Below are 22415 nucleotides of genomic sequence, written 5' to 3'. Positions count from 1 at the left end.
TTTTGGGCCTGATATGTTGAAAGCACTTTAGTCCACCCTGAAAAGATTAAAATTGCTCACTTTGCAAATATCTATTATTTACTAATTAACTCTCTAGAGGATACAAATGCTATTTTAATTTTTAAAACACAGACATAATTTTAACTTGTCAAGCTTTCTTTATTAGCAGAAATGGATATAAGGAAAGACTCTACTGCTCTTTCCTACTGTTTAAATTTCCTTTTCTGTATCTCCATCCCCAAACACTCACATAGCTTAAAGGTGAACCTGGACAGAAATATCCATATCATGGCAAGCCACCAGTACTGGCTAAATACCAATGAATAGATCAACTTTCTAGGTCAAAGTCAAGGTTCCCCCAAGCCAATGTCTCATCAGGCTGGCACAGTTAATGCATATCAGTTTCATAGCCAACAGAACATAGGGTGACCAGATGTCCCGATTTTATAGGGACAGTCCTGATATTTGGGGCTTTTTCTTATATTGGCGCCTATTACCCCCCCCCCCCCCCCATCCTCGTCCCGATTTCTCACACTTTCTATCTGGTCACCCTAACAGAACACCAGGGCATTATGGGGCCAGCATCACAGGTGACCACCTTTGAATGCTCTAACCTGATAGATCAGGTATCCATTTTGCACCTGGGTAAACTGGACGTGGCCTTTTAACATGAGATTTATTGAGCCAAAACCCCACACCCTGCAGGATTTTAGTTGAACACCTGAACCAGTCAGCTACTGCACCTCACAGTTTTTAGCTACACCTCTACCCCGATATAAAGCAATCCGATATAACACGAATTCAGATATAACGTGGTAAAGCAGTGCTCCGGGGGGAAGGGGGGCTGCACACTCCGGTGGATCAAAGCAAGTTCGATATAACGCGGTTTCACTTACAACGCGGTAAGATTTTTTGGCTCCCGAGGACAGCGTTATATCGGGGTAGAGGTGTATTGCCTCCAAAATAGCCCATTAAAAAACGACTGTAATTAAAATGACTTATTATTATTATTAATAATGCTTTGAATGCATAAATTGGGTAAGTCTTAGTCTCCCTGATATAAAGATGTATGGGGAAACTAGCAAAGAGAGGATGTGTGAATTGTTACAAAATGGATGATTGGAAGAGTGTGGAATAGAATCCCAGTTACGACTGTTCTTTATTTCAGCTAGACCTCACTGCCTCCCTTACAGTGTGGTCGTATTGTGAAAAATTACTCTATAAAAATGGGTACGTTCCATCTCTGTTCTCTTAATGATTCCATATCAGCTAGCACAGGTGAAAATAGCATTATTAACTTTTCTTTGCCTTCAGGCACTAGCAAGGGCAGACAACTCCCTAAGTAAACACAGAAGCCCACCATTGCCAATAATATATAAGTTCAAAGGGAGGAGCCCTGTGTGTTTGTGTGGGAAGAAAAGAGCAAGACTTTTGGACATTGCTGGTTTCACAGAGATGCATGAGAGAGAGAGAGAAAAGAAGGCAGTTTTTCCATTTATTTCAGAAATAAGTTTGACCAACTAATTATATGTGTTTTAACAGAGTTCATTTTAAGTCCAGCAGGTTTATTCTTTACCCAGAACTGTATTATGCTACAAGGGCCTCGTCCAATGCCCACCGAAGTCAATGGAAAAACACCAGCGGTTCCACTGGACCTAATCTATTTTCCACTGGAATCTTCATATAACTTCAGTGGGCATTGGATCAGGTCCTACACAAAGGACACATTCTGTATCTCAAAAATAATAGTCTGCAATTTTGGTGTAGTGTCTAAAACTATATTCAAAGAAAGAGTTTAAATCCCATAAAATTTTCCTTCCTAAATACTGTATTTCCTAGTTCTTTACAATAATCCATTATATTTTATTTTTATATCTTTTATGTATCATCTCTTTTACTTTCAGCATTCTTTCTTTCTTGGCAGTCTCAGCAGAGAGATCAAGGACTGAATGACCAACGGAGACCGAACTGCAGTATCAGTTCAGTGGTGACTCCTGTATGTCGAATTTCATGTGCACAGCTCTCGCTAATGTCAACTCTCATGCAGAATGAGGTTTTAGATAAGGTGACCACTTCAGGTCTGAGTATCTCTCTGTGAACCTGATCTTTCAGCTGAATATTCACATGTCCCAAAGCCAGCTTCTTGCCTTGGCTGCTTTTGGTCTAAGTCAGGGGGTTGCAAACTTTTCTCTTCCACATCCCCCAAATCAGCCACTTTTTCTCAGCTGTTTCACTCAAGGTCTGGTGACGACTCAAGGTCTGGTGACAACTGGTGACATCTGCACAGAGACTATGGGAGGAAGGAACGGAGCTGGACTCAGGTGCTGGGACAAAAGAAAATGCACTGTAAATGCTTGTAAAAATAGAGAAAATCAAATTAATTTCTTGTTGTGAGGAATTGTCAGTCTTTGTTATTTTCATGGGTCCAAGTCTGCCCTTATTTACACCAGTGCAATACTCCTAAAGTTAATGGAGTTACTCTTGAGTTACAGTGGTATAACCAAAAGGAGAATCTGGCCCATTGTTTTAGCCCCAGCACCCACTGTAGATAATTTAAACGAAGGGGTCTTGAAAATAGAATCAAGGAAAAACTTGGGCAATTTCAGTTCAAGACTGATTTCCAGTCATCCAGCAAATTTCAATGCATAAGGCTAACACCACATAGGAAATCAAATCGAACAAATTAAGATGGAAAAAAATATTGATACAAAAAACTCCCCTGTTGAATCATGGTTTCTTCGGGTGGTTTTGATAAATATTTGTTCCACCCAGAAGAGATAAGCTGACATGAGGGAAAAAGTGCCTATCACCACCTCAAAAACCAACAAACTGTACCACGCCAGCCTTTGCATTCTTTCGTTTTTGCATTAGCAGGACTTTATGTAAGGGCTGTAAAACAGGCTGTGTCTGGATTCCTGTACTGGCCAGGCATGAATGAAAATTGCTACTATGGCCATGTGGAGAACAGAAGATCCATTTTGTAAAGGATTTCTACATTTGGTTTCATTCCAAACCGGGGGGAAAAAAAAAAAAAGAACATTTCAAAATTCTCTGTGAAGGGAAATTCCAAATCAGTTTTCACTTCAGGCCATTCAAAATGTTTCGTTTTGACAGAACTGAAATGTTTTGTTTAAATTTCAAGTTTTTAAAAATTTATATTATATATATATATATATCTATATATCATTGTAATATATAAAACAAATAGTAAAATAATTCTAAATGAAAAGACATTTCAAAATGAAAAATTGAAATGTTTCATTCCCATAATGTTGAAATGTGATGTTTCAACATTGTTGGAGCTTATTTTAAATTTGTTAAAATTAAATTTGGCAAAATGGACCCAATTTCACAAAGAATTTCGATTTTGACTGAACCACATATTTCAACGGAATATGGTTTCATCAGAGTTTTCCCAGTTAGCGCTAGTTGCTTCATTTTGATCACATAGTACATAACCCCATTGGTAATATCTTGATATGTGATAACATTTACCTACAAGAGCCTTTGTCCGGGGGTTTCATTCCCCAAGAGCAGGGGCAGGTTCAGGGATCTACAAATCGTATGGTTAGAAAAAAAATTACTTGGGTTAGTCCAGCCCTAATTTCACTATTTCTAGTTCTGATCCTGCTTGAAAGGATGTGTAATGATGCATGAAAAAGCAGATATACATGTATAAAATGAAAATGTCTTTGGGCCTCAGAAATAGAAACTAATTCACTTTTGGTTAAAGTTGGTTCCTAACAATATGAGTTTCCCTGTTGTCTGATAACCTCTAAGAGTCTGTATATAGAGAGAAAATGTTCTGAGCAAAGCTTTAAAGATAATATTACAGGAAACATTGGCCAAGGAATGGGATCTTGTACAGTTGGAACTTTTCCTTCTCTGATTTCTACCGTTCTATTTAGTTTCCATAATTTTGTCTTACAATCAATAACTCCAGCCATACAAGTTTGCCAAACAGACTATATAAACAATGAAAAGCTGATGAGGGATTTGTAGATTCAGACTTCCAAGTGTGACACATTATCTGTGATGGCCAAAATGGCTTTGGTTATTGAACTCTTGAACAAAGGAACTTTCCAAGTCGTTGCTAATGATACCACAGAGATTAGCTAAATGGCATTACGTAGCTCAGTTTCCTTGATCCCTTTCTCATGATCACTACCCAATTTATTAATGGTCCCGAAAAAAAGAGAGGAGTTGATGACATGAACAATGTACTGTTCTGTGTGTTTTGGATTCCATTGACAGCACACATATGCAGCTCCATTTGCCATCTGCAATTCAGATAGATTACAAGAACTGTAGATCATTCCACTCAGCAGTCTGTTGGCCTGAGTGGTCTCTACTTTATACCTTGTGCTAAATGTAGAATTTTACACCTCCTCTGCCTTCACTTAGCACAAGTGTAAATGACAACTCAGGATGCAAGACAACAGATAATGTTGCACCATCCCTTTAAAAGTCACAATGGTTCACTTCAAAGTAGCCTTAATGTAAATGAGAATCAGGCCTGATGCTTCTATATACAATTGGCTGCTTTAAATTGTCATAACTGCATTAAGGTTAAGGAAGCACATATATTTGCACGATGGGAAGATCTGACCCAGTTGCTTAAGTTCTTAGTTTCATGAAGGTCTCTTTATATCACTCTGGCAATGTAAAGTGGGTGTGAAGTAGAGCTGGTTGGAAAATGGTAATTTTTTAGAGAGTGGTTTAGTGAAAAATTTGTCTTTAATTTGTGTTGAAACATTTCAAATTTTGAAATGTTTCAACTAGACCTAGAGCATCTCATGATTTTGTGGGGCCTGACTAATTTTTGAATGCTTGAGGCTGGCAATCTGGTATACTTTATCAATATTATGAATTATGGATATAAGATATCTGGGGTGAGGCCTTTAACATGCAGGCAAAATTTGTCACTGGGAATCTTGTTTGACTTTATGGATTAATCATCTAGGTTTGATTAAGCATTATTAAAAGAAATGTACTATGTGTAACTATAACAGAAAGTTATGATAAAATATATTGAGTTTACCATTACAAATGGTCTCTTATCTGCTACATGTGATTGACACTATCAGTCTGGTGACAAATTGCTTGTTAGAGCAATTACACCAGGAAACAGTGTGTAATGTCATAAATGAATGGATACATGCCAATAAGATAAGTTTATTTCAGTATTTAACCTTCCCGTATTTAACTTTGGAAACTGGTGCATAAAAAGTAGAAGGGTTTGTTTCATTTAGCCCAGCAGATCTTGAATCTCCTCCGCCATCAAAATGAAACTCGCTGTGAGTACATTTACTACTTTCTTCTTATACAACAGGAATGTTGCATAGGGTTGGGATGTGACCATGCACACACAGAACTACTGCTAACTTCATTAGAAGTTTTAGAAATTTTACTTTCAGCAGAGATTTCACTCCATAAGGAAATGGACCCATCTATGCATTAATCTCTAGAATTTTAATGAAAATAGGAGAGAATTTTTATCCCAGACTTAAATGCATGTTGTATTGTCTACAGAGTGCCCGATCCTCATTTACAGTACCTAAGCTTAAATCAGAAGCTATTCCATGAAATTTGAGGGGGTTACAACACTGGTGTATGATCACAGAAGTGAGGGGAGAATCTGATCCATAGAATCATGAAATGTGAGAATCTGGATATATGACTGGAGAGCAAAACTGTATTTAAACTCATCCTAGTTTGAGGAATTAATTCTAAGAAGTTACTGAGTCACATTCAGCACTTACTTGTGAGAAGCGCTTATGGAAGTCAGTGGGAGTTTACATCTGAGGAAAGATTTCAAAATTTGTCTCTAAGACAATAATTATGTCTTGAAATGACATAATGTAAAATTATTAAATGTTACAGCAATATATATTGGCTCTGACTTAGACTAAATAAATTAGGGAAGTTTGAATAATATTTAGCCTATGTACAAATTATGCATGTATTTAGAACAGAATAACAAAAGCATTTAGCATTATTGTTTTCTGCAATAGATAAGACTGTGTCAGCCCTTCCATTATTTATTTCTGTATTCAGGAGTATTGTTAACATTTTCTTTGGATTGAAACAAAGAAGTGCTACTTATGTAGTTTCAAGGTTTGTTTATGTTGTGTCTGTCTCAACTTGAAAATCAATCGCTGGTGTGAACTCTTAAATTATGTCCTCTATAAATATCCAATCACTTCCAGCAAAGCATAGTCAGGTATTGAACCAGTCTGAATTTTGGTTTAGTTTGACTAGTCAATATGGGGAAGGAATTAAAGAGAATTCCCCTGCCCTGTGTGACCCACATGGGGGAGGGGGTTAAGGAGCCATAAAAGCTATCCAGAAATGCACTTGAAGAAGTACAGAGATGCTACCAAGATGTTCCTTCGGGACATGCCTCACCCTAAAGGGAGTGGAGAGGGTTATGTATCTTTGCACTGTTCTCAGCACAGGACTGTGCTGATCAGGCATGACCTAACTCTTTATGAATACACATATAATGTAATGTTATTGCTCTGGTCAATATTCAAAATAAAAACATCAAGGGAAAAATCAACTCTCTTTTAAAGAATGAAATATTCCATACAAAGGGTTCACCTCCTATCCAAGTTTGTCATCTTGTCTCCCACATCCTGGACATTCCACTATTTTTAAATACACTTTTTTTTGGTAGGCTTTAAATACTCTCACAGTTCAGGGCAACTGCACATATATTCCCTTTCCATGGTCCTTCAAGGACAACCATTCTACGCAGTTAGCTGGTCAGCTGTCATCTCCTGACCAGAGTTTTTCCAGTCGGCACAGTTCCCTGATTACACTGTGATATTCCCAGCAAACCAAACTATCCAAAAAGGCCAGTGTCTATGCTTTGCTCTCTTTCTGAAGGCTCTGAATGGCTCTGATTGCCTGCACTAACAAGTCAACACATAGCAAGTATATTTATTCTTAAGGTAAAAGCATTACAGAGAAAACATATTAAAAACAATAAAATAACCTACATGCCTCTTAATAAGTTTACTAGAGATCACCCCCCAACTCCATCAAAGGCTCTGACAGGAGTCAGTCCTTCACACTCCACCTAGCCTTTTTCTGTGGTTACAAGTTCATAGCAACCTTAGCTTAGAACCAGAACAATCATGAATAATTCAGTTTTTCCTTTAGACAGCTTGGCCCTCTGATCTTGGCCTCAGGTGATCAGCAGACAAAGGCTTAGGGTGGAGCTTCAAAAGGCTGGGCTTTTGTATAACTGAGGGTGGGGAATTTGCATTCACCTCCCGCTAGATAGTTATCAGGAAATACACTTCACGTGTACTGTCCCAAAAGACCCTTCTTCTTTGCCATATTGTTCAATATAGTCCTTTGATCATCCAGGCCCACAATAATACATAACCTTTACATTTGATACAATGGACTTCAAATATATTTGAACTTAATTCAGCAAGGTTTTTCAAGGATATTGTTGGAAATTGCCAAATCAGTCACAAATACTATGAGCCAAATGTTGCTCTTCTCACCTAGGCAAAGCATCCTGCCCAGGCTAATAGGAATTTGCATCAGAAAAGGTAACAGATTTACCCATATGATTATTTCAGCATATTTGAATAATCTTCAAATAGATTACAGGTTAGGATCCAGTCCAGCAAAGCACTTAAGTATGTGCTTAAATGTAAGCACATGCCTAAGCCTATTCTTAGACAACAAAGAACTTTTAGAACATGTTTTACCAAGGCAAGCACTTACATTGTTATGCTTCCAATGTTAATTTCAGATTGTGATTGCTGCTCTGCTCGGAGTCTTCCTAACTCCAATTTTTGCTAATGATGTAAGTATAATGATCAAGTCTTATCAAAATGTTTCTTTTGGGCTGTATGAGTTTTCACAGCTGAACAATAAATTTCTGAAAAGGAATCTAAGATTTCCTTAGTGCATTAAACTGACATAGCACAAGATTGTGTTTGCAGGCTAAAGAAAATATTTAGACTGTTTACTTACTCAGGGGGAAAACTCAATTATTGGCAGTTTAGGAAACATCAAATTATATTTTGATACTAGAATAAATATTATGAAATCATTGGGTGGAGTGGTGGGATAATGATAGCATTGAGGATTTGATCACAGAAACACAGTGCAATGATATCAATGAATGTCTGTTTGCAGATTAATGATGGGGAGACCTGGATGGGAAATGTATTTTATTTTTCATGGAATTTGTTAGATTGCTATTGTAGGCAAGCTTATCATACCATGCCCTCCATAAACTTATCAAGCTCACTCTTGAAACAAGTTAGATTTTTTGCCCCCACTACTAGTCTTGGAAGGCTGTTTCAGAACTTCACTCCTCTGATGGTTAGAAACCTTTTTCTAATTTCAAGCCTAAATTTGTTGATGGCCAATTTATATCTATTTGTTCTTGTGGTCACCATTGGCCCTTAACTTAAATAACTTCTCTCCCTTCCTGGTATTTATCCCTCTAATGTATTTATAGCATAATCATATTCCCCTCAGCCTTTGTTTGGTTAGACGAAACAAGCCAAGCTCCATAAGTCTCCACTTGTAAGATAGATTCTCCATTCCTCTGATCATGCTAGAAGCCCTTCTTTGCACCTGTTCCAGTTTGAATTCATCTTTCCTAAATATGGGAGACCAAAACTGCACACAGTATTCCAGATGAGGTTTCACTAGTGACTTGTATAATGATAATTCCTTATCTCTACTAGAAATACCTCACCTGATACATCCCAGGATTGCATTAGCCTTTTTCATGCTACATTACATTGGTAGTTCAGTCACCCTGTGATTGATCAGTACACTCAGGTCTTTCTTTTCCTCTGTCACTTCCAACTGATATGTCCCCAGCTTATAGCAAAAATTATTGTTGTTAATCCCTAAATGCATGACCTTGCACTGTGTACTATTAAATTTCATCCCATTTCTATTACTCCAGTTTTCAAGGTCACCCAAATCTTCTTGTATAATATTCCGGTCCTCCTCCATATTGGCAATACCTCCGATCTTTGTGTCATCTGCACATTTTATTAGCACACTCCCACTTTTTATGCCAAGGTCATTAATTAAAATATTAAATAAGATCAGTCCCAAGACTGATCCTTGAGGAACTCCACTAGTAACCTCCCTCCTGCCTGACAGTTCACCTTTCAGCATGACCTAGTGTAGTCTCCCCTTTAACCAGTTTCTTACCCACCATTTAATTCTCCTTTTAATCCCCATCTTCTCCAATTTAACAAATAATTTCCCATGTGGAACTATATCAGTCAAATCTACTGCATTTCCTTAACTAGAAAATTGGGTATCTTCTCAAAGAAAGAGATACGGTTGGTCTAGTATGATCTACCTTTTCCAATACCATGCTTATTTTATCCCAATTACTGTTCACCTCTATGTCCTTAACTGCTTTCTCTTTCAAAATTTGTTCTCACACCTGGCTAAAAAAATTGAAGTCAAACTAATGGGCCTGTAGTTTCCCAGATCACTTCCCCCTTCATACTGTATTTGCAATTCTGCAGTCATAGGAGACTGTGTTTACAAATTAGCTCTGAGTTACTACAGAGAATTCTTTCCCAAGTATTTGACTGGTGGGTCTTGCTCATATGCTCAGGGTCTAACTGATTGCCATATTTGGGGTTGGGGAGGAATTTTTCTTCAGGTCAGATTGGCAGAGACCCTGGCGGTGTGTGTGTGTGTGTGTGTGTGTGCGCACCTTCCTCGGCAACATGAGGCATGGGTCACTTGCTGGTTTGAAATAGAGTAAATGGTAGATTCTTTGTAACTCGAAGTCTTTAAATCAAGATTTGAGGATTTCAGTAACTCAGCTAGAGGTTATGGGTCTATTACTGGAATGGGTGGGTGAGGTTCTGTGGCTTGTGAACTGCAGGAGGTCAGACTAGAGGATCATGATGGCCCCTTCTGGCCTTACAGTCTATGAGTCCATGAGTCTAAGAACCTTTATGCTTTGGCTCAGATAGTTTTAGCAGCGTCCCAGCCACTCCCCAAAGTCTCTGTTATATCCTTTTAACGTTATTTTAAGGCCAATGATTTTCCATAGCACTAGTTATGGAAATGGATTTATAGAACAGATCTTTAGAAATCTAAACACATAAATGCTTGTCTTTTTTAAAAAAAATAAACAGAATGTGAATGAAAACAATCAGGGAAATGATGGCGGAAACTCCCACCAGACTGTGAGCATCAACAACGATAAGCACGTGGCCAACATTGACTCAAACGATGGCTGGAACTCATGGAGCTCCGTCTGGGACTATGGCAATGTAAGTGGCAAACATGCATTTTTGGAGACTCCTTGAGCCAACATCTCTGCGCATTCTGCTCCACTGGATTGGGGCATCAATCGTTAGTAAGTAACTGCACTGAAAACAATGGAGTTACGCCAGTGTAAATAAGACTCCAATGAGTCTGATTCTCCTCTCACCACCTGTGTTACGCTGATGTAAGTAACTAACTCCATTGGCTTCAGCAGAACTATTTTTGATTTATGCCTGTATAAGTGAGAGCAGAAAACAGGCTTGAAAAGAGAATTATTTTAGTTTTCATTAAAATTCAAAACTGGTAGAGTAGTTCTCCCCGAAGCCAAGGAAAGTATGAGCAAGACCAGGCGCAAACTTTCAAACATACGCTTCACTTGCCATCTAAATCTGAATCCAGATCTTCCACGGCAAAAGAATCGAGTGTATTAGGAAAAGATTTTCAAAAATGCCTGGAAGTATCAATGGAACTTTTAGTCCTAAATCCTTTAATGGCTTTGAAAATGTCCTGATTAACCTTTTTACTACTTCTGGTACAATATATGTTGCGTCAGTATTATCAACTGAGCATCCATTCACATGCCTGAAACAGGAGAGCATACCAATCATATAGCCGCATTGGAATGCTTATTTGCTTCATCCATGATAAAAATGCCCCAGGCATCATGATAGTATGACTTAACAAATAAAATTCATCATTTGCTTGCAGTATAGCAAGTCTCTACACATCACATTTCTCAATACTACTTCATCTATTTTTTGAGCCCCAAGTTCCATTGCTTATTTCATTTGTGACCAAAGAGAGGAGCTGCTTTGAAACAAAATGCCACTCTCTCTGTACTTCTATTTTGCAGAGTTACATTGCAACTAGGATACTTTCAAAGAAAGCCTGCATCATTGCTAAAATGAACAAAAACGTTATGCCTGATATTGTAGAGCTTCCCCAGCTGATTAAAGAAAAGAAGGTAAGAAGGAGGGGAAAAGGTGGGGATGATTGGTGGAGGGTGGACCTAGGGAGTTTGCTTGTGAAAATGCATCATCTTAAAATGGTAGAAAGGTTCCAGTAGCAAAAGGCATGTTTCTCGCCAAGCATGGTTTGCTCCAAGCCTTTATTCTGGAGCCTTATTGCCTCATTCTTTGTTGCCTTGCACCTTCTGCAGTCATTTACAACAGAACAAAGCAGGTGTAAAATGCTATTAATCTGATCAGGTAGTGTTTTATAATCATTTTGCACTCTCTTAGCAGTCCATGGTGAAAGTGACTGCCCAGGGTGTGGGTTAATGGTGAACTGGACCCCTAGTTTGCATGAGTAGTGATGAAAGAAAAAGGTTTTTACATGACAGTGGAATATTGGCAGCACTTCACTGTTCCAATGACTCTTTTCAGTGTCCTTTTGGGGTCTTCAGCCCCTAGCCCTTCTTGGATTCTCCACTTGTGCCCTATGGAAGAGCTGAGCAATGGAGCTGACTCTCAGTTTGCTCCTGGTATCTTAGGCTGTACCCACATTGTCACAAGCTGTGCACTCTTAGGAATGTCACAAAAAGGATCATGATTTTATTCAATGCTCTTATTCTGGCTTTGCTTACTGAATGTTTAGAAAGCCGGCTCTCGAGGGCCTCCCCCAGTGGAACTGCAATTCGCTGTCTCAAAAACCAGAGTCAGTGACCTGGCCCAATATGGGAAGTCTGTTGAATCTATGTGCAGAGGAATTCCAACCTATGTTGCTCGCGAAGCTCATGGTGAGTACAGATTTAACTAACATTTCATGCTGCAAAACCACCCATTGAATTTACAATATGAAATATGGCAAGCGTGTCACTTTCCTACATGGAAACGGGCCAGAAGCAACCTGGGATATTTCAGGAAGACATCAGGATCTGAACCCAGATCTGGGTCTGAATTTTGCAGGCAATCTCTATAAGGGGCTGAAACCAAAGTTCAGATCCCACCACGCCTGGATTTTATGGGGTTCAAAATACAGAAAAGAATTTTGCAGCTCAGGCTCTCATCTAAAATTTTAAATGAATATTCATACAACTTTGTTTCCACTCCACAAAGTAATGGAGAAATGCAAGGATTTCTTTATTCCCTCATCATCCTTGCAATCTCCTTGCAGAGCAGGTTTAGAGGCTGTTAGAGCTGCATGTAACTTGTCCACTTTCCACTCTATTCCCTCATCTTGTAGTATATCACCAAAGCAATTTTGTCTGCTCTCAAGCATTGCAATGGCCTTCCAATCAATTGGACTCTTAAATGAGGTTTGATAGCCTCGAAATCTTTCTCTATAAATCAGAATGCTAAAAATCTGAGTAAGAATATATTTGAGAGCACTAAATGCCTCATTCCCTTTCCCATGACAAAACTCCTATTTACTTTAATGGGAAGCAGGATCATTTTGATTAAGGATAATGGAATTTTTCATAGAAATTTAAAGTATTTAAGGTATGTAAAAATAATATGAAGTCATGTAATGTTAGGATATTGCTTATTTCATAGCATTTGTATGGCCAAATTATTGTGAAAAACTTCCTTTATTGTTTGAAACAATGGTGGGCAGAAAAATGGACCTGTCTGTGGAAATTGCTAAAGCATTCATTTTCCACCACTGGCTTTTCCTTCTTTGTGCTGAACATTGCTCCAATAACTGATGAAGACTGACTCATGTTTGAAGTTTGGAGAAATAAGAAAAATCATCACATTAAAGTAAAAAACTACTTTTTCTCTGATAAACAAACACTAGAGCAACACAGCTGCACCGAAACAAATTGTTTAAATCTGTTTGCTTAAATCTGAGTCAATAGGTGGCATAATTGCCTTCTGCAAATCACGGCCTCATTGTAGATGAGAAAGAGATTGGTCTTTTTATTTTGATGAAGGTAGGTCATGCTAGCTTAGGTCATGTGTGTATATAGGACAGAGGATAAAGGCTTATATGCCATTTAAATTCCACTTCAGCCCTTTTTAATAGTTTAAGTCAGACTTAAGAGATGCATTGAACTCATGCTGGCTCTCTCCACAAAGCAGGGCTGGCTCCAGGGTTTTGGCCACCCCAAGCAGCCAAAATAAATAAATAAATAAATAAAAGCCGTGATCATGATCTGCAGCGGCAATTCGGCGGAAGGTCCTTCGCTCAGAGCGGGAGTGAGGGACCGTCTGCCGAATTGCCGCCGAATAGCTGGACCTGCCACCCCTCTCCGGAGTGGCCGCCCCAAGCACCTGCTTGCCAAGCTGGTGCCTGGAGCTGGCCCTGCCACAAAGGTGAACTTCACCTAGATTTGTGAGGATTTAGATGGTTCAGAGGACAATCTTATGGCAGAAGTATCTCCTTTCAGCAAAGTGTGTTGAGATGCCATGGTATTGCTCTGAAAACCTCATAGTCTCCCTATTCAGTAGTGCATTTTTTTATTTATTTTTTTATTATTTTTTGGAATACTCAATAGTTGCCAGTTTTTTATCATGTAGAAACCCAGCGTGACTTTAAGACTGGTACTAAACAAATAATTATTCTTTTTCAGAGTTACTGGGCCCTATTACCCACTTTGTTACTCCAGTTTTGCACTGCGGTGATTGCATTGATTTAAGTGCAGCTGTACTGAACTAAAATTAAACCAACCCAATGTTGAATCCGGCCCATTATTTCCTTTTGAGTTGAATCTTTGCTACTTATTGTTAGCAAGATTTTAAAGATGACTGTAATCAGTACTGAAAAATAAAATTAAAAAAATTGAAGAGGCCTCAAGACATGGAGGGATAAATCATTCTCTGTTGATTGTTGACATCACAGTCACACAGATATGCCAATACGGGCAGTGTAAATATCTAAGATAGAAGAACAGATATCCAAGTGGTATGGATGTCCAAGTGGTCCTGAAACTGAACCAAAGCCCATGGAAATAATCTTTTCATTAACTTCGATGAGCTTTGGGTCATGCTTCAGTATATTAAAATTCTGCATGCAGGAAAGGAGGGGTTTTTTTTATTATAGTAACTCATTGTCATACAAAAGAATTAACTGTAGGGCAGGTGGAATTTTAATGCTGTTGCTCACAAATTAATAATCCACTGATTCCCACATCATGATAGTGCATTGAGGGTTTTTATTAGATGGCATAGACCTTGAATAGTTTGGACTGAATGGGAAATGGTTTGGAATGTTCTTTGCAGGAGAATTATTCAGGACTATAATGAATAGATGACTATGATAACATCCTTAGCCATCACCTGATATTCATTTTTGTTTTTCTTTTTCCTTAGGAGACAATTATTCTGGACAATGTTTCAAGACTAATATAATGCACACAATGACATTAAACTATTGCAGCTAAACTGCATCTTTCAAATAAAATCGTTGCTGATAGAATCCTGCTAGCAATGCCCCCCACTGATTAGAAAAATAATATTTTTGTTGCAGTTCTTTTCACAATCATGTTATCAGATATTTGTTTTCCTCTCCTCCATATGTGTTCTGTGTAGAACAAATCTAGGCTGTTACAATATCTGTCAATAAAAGGAATTAGTCAGTTATGCCATGTTTCTAATCATTTCTGTCTTCTGTCACGGATAATGTTTCAGGATGTGATCTGAGAGGTTTGGGCCTGGTTAGTATTTGGATGGGAGACCTTAATGAAAGAGAACCTTGGGGCTGCATGCAAGGAGGCTAATTATTTAGAACTGGGGTGGCCAACCTGTGGCTCCGGAGCCACATGTGGCTCTTCAGAAGTTAATATGCGACTCCTTGTATAGGCACTGACTCGGGGGCTGGAACTACAGATACCAACTTTCTAATGTGCTGGGGGGGGGGGGGCCTCACTGCTCAACCTCTGGCTCTGCCACAGGCCCTGCCCCCACTCCACCCCTTCCCACCCCCTCCGCTGAGCCTGCCGTGCCCTCACTCCTCCCCGCTTCCCATCCCAGAGCCTCCTGCACACCATGAAACAGCTGATCGGGAGGTGCGGGGAGGGAGGGGGAGGCACTGATCGGTGGGGCTGCCGGGGGGTGGGAGACGCTGGGAGCGGGTTGGGGGAGCTGGTGGCTCACGTATTACTGCAGCTCTTTGGCAATGTACATTGGTAAATTCTGGCTCCTTTTCAGGCCACCCCTGATTTAGAAGGTTGCAGTCTCCCATGTCAGTAATGAAGCAGTTTCCCTGTGTGATGTTAAAGAACACTGGTGCTTTCCATTACTTGAAACTGAGATCCCGAACAGGCAGGCCTCGAAGAAATCATGATTCTTTTTGCAAGAATGGGGTTAATGGTAGTGTACGTGCCAAATTCCAATTAGGGCAAATTAATATGATTATCTAAAATTTCCCACTGCAGTTTTAATTGGCTATGGTACACTGATTCATTTCCTGAATTAAACTCTTACTGAACATTGTTAAACAACAGCTGCATTACACTATAAGGTAGCTGTATTTCAATAAGGTTTATTGACCCAGATGGCTATTTAAGCATCAATAAACTGAAATAATAATAAATTGAAATAATAAAAATCCAGATGCATTTTATAAATACACACACATACACATATATAAATATATATATATATATATATATTGTGACAAAGTTCCTCGTCTATCTTGGTGGGTCCTACGCTTATTGGCGGATTTTCTTGCCTCAGAGATTCACTATGTGGGTTGGGGAACAGCCCAGAGACCTTCCCCTCTGGAAGAACCCACAGTCCAGGTCAATTGGGAGGTTTGGGGGGAACCCTGGCCCGCCCTCTACTCTGGGTTCCAGCCCAGGTCCCTGTGGACTGCAGCTGTCTATAGTGCCTCCTGTAACAGCTGCATGACAGCTACAACTCCCTGGGCTACCTCTCCATGGCCTCCTCCAAACACCTTTCTTATTCTCACCACAGGACCTTCCTCCTGGTGTCTGATAATGCTTGTGCTCCTCAGTCCTCCAGCAGCACACCCTCTCACTCTCAGCTCCTTGCGCCTCTTTCTCCCAGCTCCTCACACTCGCACCACAAACTGAAGTGAGCTCCTTTTAAAACCCAGGTGCCCTGATTAGCCTGCCTTAATTGATTCTAGCAGCTTCTTCTTAATTGGCTCCAGCTGTCCTAATTAGCCTGCCTGCCTTAACTGGTTCTAGCAGGTTCCTGATTACTCTAGTGCAGCCCCTGCTCTGGTCACTCAGGGAACAGAAAACTACTCATCCAGTGACCAGTATATTTGCCCTCTACCAGACTCCTGTACCCCACTGGTCTGGGTCTGTCACATATCCCTCCCCCCTGCTCAACGCCAAGGGATTGGCAGCTTGGGATGCCAGACAGTGCACACGTGACAAGACATCGGCGTTGCCATGACGGCTCCCTGCTCTGTGTTGCACACGGAACTGGAAAGGTTGGAGGGATAAGAACCATCTGGTCAGCCTTGTGTTCTTCTCCTTGTTCCTCTGCATCCATTGAAGAGGGGCATGGTCAGTCACGAGGACAAATCTGCGCCCGAGCAGGTAATAGCGCAATGTTTCCATGGCCCATTTTACAGCGAGGCATTCTCTCTCCACCACTGCATATTTTTGTTCCCTTGGAAGGAGTTTCCGACTGAGGTATAGAATTGGGTGTTCCTCCTCCCCGACCATCTGTGATAGAACGGCCCCCAACCCTACTTCCGATGCATCAGTCTGCAGGATAAACTCCTTGGTGAAATCAGGGGCTATCAGTACGGGATTACTGCAGAGGACAGTCCATAGGTCTGTAATGCTTCCTCTGCTGCGTCAAACCATCTCACCAGATCAGGTCCGTGGGCTTTCACTAGGTCTGTCAGGGGGCTTGCTCTTGTGGCAAAGTGGGAGATAAATCGTTGGTAATACCCCACCACACCTAGGAACGCCCGGACTTGTTTCTTGCGACTTGGTCGGGGACAATTTTGGATGGCCTCTAACTTGTTCACTTGAGGTTTTACCAGACCTTTTCCCACAATGTAGCCAAGATATTTGGCCTCTGTAAACCCTACAGCGCGCTTGGCAGGGTTTGCTGTAAGGCCAGCTCGCCTGAAGGTATCGAGGACTGTCTCCACCTTCTCCAAGTGGGTTTCCCAGTCTGGGGTATGAATGACCACATTGTCTAAGTAGGCAGCAGCATAACTTTTATGCAGGCATAATAGCTTGTCCATGAGGCGCTGGAAGGTAGCTGGGGCCCCATGTAGTCCAAAAGGGAGGACAGAATATTGAAAAAGACCCTCTGATGTAGAGAACGCAGTCTTTTCCTTTGCGTCTTCTGCAAGGGGAATCTGCCAGTACCCCTTTGTCAAGTCTAGGGTAGTCAAGTACCGGGCATTACCCAAACGGTCCACTAGCTCATCTATGCGAGGTATGGGGTACGCGTCGAACTGGGATACTTCGTTTAGTCGCCATAAGTTGTTGCAAAATCTTGTGGTGCCATTCCAGCATTTTTTTTACTTCTGCTTTTATTTCCTCCCTTTTTTGCCACTGGCACCCAATAGGGCCTCATTGTTACTCTGGCCCCAGGGTTCGTGACGATGTGGTGATATGTCTCGGTTGTTCAACCCGGTTTTGTCGAGAACACATCTTGGTTCTGGAAGATCATCTCAGACACCTCATTCTTCTGGTCTGGTGTTAAATCGGGAGACACTCTCACCTGGTTGGAAGGCTTGTTTTCCTGGGTTAGGTCTTTTTGGACCATTATGCATGCCTCTTGTGCATGCCAGGGTTTCAGAAGATTAACGTGATAAATCTGTTCTTGTTTTCTGTGTCCTGGCTGCCGCACCTTGTAGGTTACTTCCCCCACGGGTTCAACCACCTCATAGGGCCCCTGACGTTGGGCCAGAAGCTTGCTTTCTGCTGTGGGTACCAACACCATAACCCGATCCCTTGGTTGGAACTGTCGCACTTTTGCCTGGTGATTGTAATGGGTTCGCTGGGCCTCCTGTGCCTTTTCCAAGTGTTCCCATACAATAGGGGTAACCCAGGCTATCCGGTCTTGCATCTGCATTACATGCTCTATTATATTTCTCCCCTCATTGGGTTCCTCTTCCCAGATCTCTTTGGCGATATCTAGTATGCCACGGGGGTGACGCCCATATAATAACTCGAAGGGGAAAAACCCACTTGAGGCCTGTGGTACCTCCCAGATAGCGAACATAAGGTGGGGTAGTAGGGTGTCCCAATCCTTCCCATCCCAACTTACCACCTTCCTTATCATAGCCTTGAGGGTTTGGTTAAACCTTTCTACCAACCCATCAGTCTGCGGATGGTAGACCGAAGTTCTCACGGTATGTATATGGAGCAGCGTACAGAGGTCCTTCATTAGCTTTGACATAAATGGGGTTCCTTGGTCGGTTAATATCTCCTTCAGTAGCCCCATTCGGGCAAAGATCCCCACCAGCTCTTTGGCTATAGTTTTAGAGGCCGTGTTCCACAGGGGGCCGGCTTCTGGGTAGCGAGTAGCATAGTCCAAAACAACAAGTATATATTGGTGGCCCCGAGCCGTCTTCTCCAGTGGTCCCACTAGGTCCATGGCTATTCGCTCGAAGGGGACCTCTATGATGGGAAGGGGTACTAAAGGTGCCCTCAAGTGGGGACTGTGCAGCTGACACTCCGGGCAGGAGGCACAGTACCTCCGCACTTCTTCATGTACTCCGGGCCAGAAGAACCGTCGTAGGACTTGTGCCAGGGTCTTCTCTACTCCCAAATGCCCCCCAAAAAGATGACTATGAGCAAGACTTAATACAGCATTCTGGTGTTTTTGAAGTACTAGGATCTGCTGTACCTTCTGCCCCTGTACTGGTGCAACCCGGTATAAGAGATCCTTCTTCATTATGAAGTAGGGTCCTGGTCCCTGGATTTTTCCTTCCATGGGGACCCCATCTATTTCAGTCACCTCCTTCCTAATGTTGTCATACCTTGGGTCTTCTGCCTGGTCTCGTCCGAAATTTCCTCTCCCGGGGCTAATCTCCCCAAGATCTAGGGGCCCAGTCTCTGTTGCCTCTACTGGTTCAGAAGCATGAGGGTGGGGGTCAGACTCAGGTGCTTCTCCCTCCTGCGTGGCCTCCTTTTCAGCTGTGCGGGTCCGCCTACCTACAAGAGCGACCCTCTGGCTTTGGGTCAGTAGTCGGGTTCCCAAGGCCTTAGCTGCCCTTCTTTCCCTTTTTGCCTTTCTACCCTGTCTGGGAGTGGAGAACAAATCTGGGGATATTTCAGAGAAGATTGGGGGTTGACAGTCTGCTGTGGATGCCTCATCAATTTTAGGGTCCCCATCTTTCTCCAATCCCCCTACTGGGAGTAAGTTTTCAAACCCTGGGAAGTCCCTCCCTATGAGCACCGGGTATAGGAGTTTAGGGACTACATCTGCTGCTACCTCAGTAGTGTTCCCTTGGATCTCGATTTTTACTGGGATGGTGGGGTAGTAACTAACTGTCCCATGGACACATGTTATCCCCGTATGTTTAGCCTGCAGCAGCTGACTACACTTCACGAGCTTCCCTGAGATAAGCGTGATAGCACTCCGCGAATCAACCAGTGCCGTGGTCCCTACCCCATTTAGTTTCACTGGTCTGGTATACATATGTGGGGTTAGTGAGACTCCCACAAGGTGGATTAGGGAGCATGGATCTGCCCAGTTCCCCAGGTTACACTGCATAGGCTCCTCAGCATTGGGACACTGTGCAGCTATGTGTCCCCACTCCCCGCAGGCATAACACCTGTATGGAGCCCTAGGCATTCCCTGGTCTTTTGATTTGGGCAGTTTAACATCACAATCCTCTTCTTCCTCAGTGCTCCGAGTCTTTGTGGCCTCTGATGGGCCTTCAGCCTCTCTCTTTTTCCACCTGGGCCCTCCTGGTGGCCCAGTCACCCGAACTTTAGGGCTTGGTGCTGCTAGTTTAACCCGGGGTGCCTCTTCCTTAACTGGCCGGGTCAGCTCCCTCGCTGTCCTTCGCCTCTCTACCAGGGCGACAACTTCGTCATAGGTGGAGAGTTTGTTCTGGCTTACCCAGGCACGAAGGTCTGGTGTTAGTCCCCTCATGTATTGGTCGATGACCAGAACCGCTAGTATCTCTTCTGGACTCCGGGACTCTGTTTGCAACCACTTTCGTGTGAGATGGATGAAGTCATACAATTGGGACCGCGGGGTTTTGTCTTCCCAGTACCTCCAACCGTGATACTGCTGGGCCCGCACTGCTGTCGTTACCCCAGATCTGGCCAGGATCTCTGCTTTCAGCTGGGGGTAGTCTGCCACAGCCTCTTCAGGCAGATCATGGTAGGTCTTCTGGGCCTCCCCACACAGGAATGGGGCAAGGATGCCAGACCACTGATCTCGAGGCCAGGCCTCCCGTAGGGCTGTTCTCTCAAAGGCCAGAAGGTATGCCTCTACATCATCCTCCCATGTCATTTTCTGCAGCCAATGGCTGGCCCGTATGAGCCGCGTCCCATCATGGCCGCGATTCAGCTCTGTAAGAGACTTTACCTGGTTTACCAGTTCCCGCAACATAGCTCGGTCTTGAGCAGCCTGGTCCATCAGCAGGCGATTAGTCTCTTGCTTCAGCCACTCTGCCTCCTGTTGGGCGGCTGCCTGGACACGGGTAGCCTCCTCCTGGGCCTCCGTAGCTTGTATCAGTGCCTGCACTACATCATCCATGGTGGTGAAAAAAAATGAACCCTCTCCCTTTTTTTTTTTTAAATCACCCTCCTTCTTCCACCACGCTGTGCACCCCAAGATCCCACTGCTGACACCAGTGTGACAAAGTTCCTCCTCTATCTTGGTGGGTCCTGCGCTTATTAGCGGATTTTCTTGCCTCAGAGATTCACTATGTGGGTTGCAGAACAGCCCAAAGACCTTCCCCTCTGGAAGAACCCACAGTCCAGGTCAATTGGGAGGTTTGGGGGGAACCCGGGCCCGCCCTCTACTCCGGGTTCCAGCCCAGGGCCCTGTGAACTGCAGCTGTCTATAGTGCCTCCTGTAACAGCTGCATGACAGCTACAACTCCCTGGGCTACTTCCCCATGGCCTCCTCCAAACACCTTCCTTATTCTCACCACAGGATCTTCCTCCTGGTGTCTGATAATGCTTGTACTCCTCAGTCTTCTAGCAGCATGTCCTCTCACTCTCAGCTCCTTGCGCCTCTTGCTCCCAGCTCCTCACACTCGCACCACAAACTGAAGTGAGCTCCTTTTAAAACCCAGGTGCCCTGATTAGCCTGCTTTAATTGATTCTAGCAGCTTCTTCTTAATTGGCTCCAGGTGTCCTAAATTAGCCTGCCTGCCTTAACTGGTTCTAGCAGGTTCCTGATTACTCTAGTGCAGCCCCTTCTCTGGTCACTCAGGGAACAGAAAACTACTCATCCAGTGACCAGTATATTTGCCCTCTACCAGACTCCTGTACCCCACTGGTTGGGTCTGTCACTATATATATATATATATTAGGGCTGTCGATTAATCGCAGTTAACTAACGTGATTAACTCATAAAAATTAACTGCAATTAAAAAAATGAATCATGATTAATCACACCGTTGATCAATAGAATGCCAATTGAAATTTATTAAATATTTTTGGATGTTTTTCTACATTTTCATATATATTGATTTCTATTACAACACAGAATACTAAGTGTACAGTGCTCACTTTATATTATTTTTAATAACAGATATATACACTGTAAAAATGATAAACAAAAGAAATAATATTTTTCAAGTCACCTCATACAAGATTTCAGTGCAATCTCTTTATTGTGAAAGTGTAATTTACAAATGTAGATTTTTTTTTGTTACATAACTGCACTCAAAAACAAAATAATGTAAAACTTTATAGCCTACAAGTCCACTCAGTCCTACTTCTTGTTCAGTCAATTGCTAAGACAAACAAGTTTGTTTATATTTATGGGAGATACTGCTGACTGCTTCTTATTTACAATGTCACCTGAAAATGAGAAAAGGCATTCGCATGGCACTTTTGTAGCCGGCATTGCAAGGTATTTACAGGCCAAATATGCTAAACATTCGTATGCCTCTTCATGCTACATCCACCATTCCAGAGGACATGCTTCCATGCTGATGATGCTCGTTAAAAAAATAACGCGTTAATTAAATTTGTGACTGAACTCCTTGGAGGAGAATTATATGTCTCCTGTTCTGTTTTACCCACATTCTGCCATATATTTCATGTTATAGCA

At 42.0% G+C, this 22415-nt stretch overlaps 1 protein-coding gene across 1 annotated transcript; it reads left to right on the top strand.

Moving 5' to 3' along the window:
- The first annotated feature begins 5226 nt into the window (after positions 1-5226).
- On the top strand, positions 5227-14790 carry LOC101946902 (gastrokine-1-like). The gene is made up of 6 exons (XM_024105597.3): positions 5227-5297; positions 7775-7828; positions 10155-10292; positions 11141-11251; positions 11884-12025; positions 14541-14790. Exons 1-6 carry the CDS (start codon positions 5286-5288, stop codon positions 14609-14611), a joined length of 528 nt encoding a protein of 175 aa, XP_023961365.2. The 5' UTR covers positions 5227-5285; the 3' UTR covers positions 14612-14790.
- The last annotated feature ends 7625 nt before the right edge of the window (positions 14791-22415 follow it).

This window comes from Chrysemys picta, chromosome 2 (genome assembly GCF_011386835.1).
Source record: "Chrysemys picta bellii isolate R12L10 chromosome 2, ASM1138683v2, whole genome shotgun sequence".
In the NCBI taxonomy this organism is placed as follows: Eukaryota; Metazoa; Chordata; order Testudines; family Emydidae; genus Chrysemys; species Chrysemys picta.
Note: the sequence above shows the minus strand (reverse complement) of the source record. Positions and strands in the feature narration are given on the sequence as shown.

Bases quoted from the DNA above. Each gene is read 5' to 3' on its own strand.
- LOC101946902 (XM_024105597.3), top strand. The intron at 10,293-11,140 runs GTAAGTGGCAAA...TCTATTTTGCAG, and splicing joins CCGTCTGGGACTATGGCAAT to AGTTACATTGCAACTAGGAT. The intron at 11,252-11,883 runs GTAAGAAGGAGG...CTGAATGTTTAG, and splicing joins AGCTGATTAAAGAAAAGAAG to AAAGCCGGCTCTCGAGGGCC.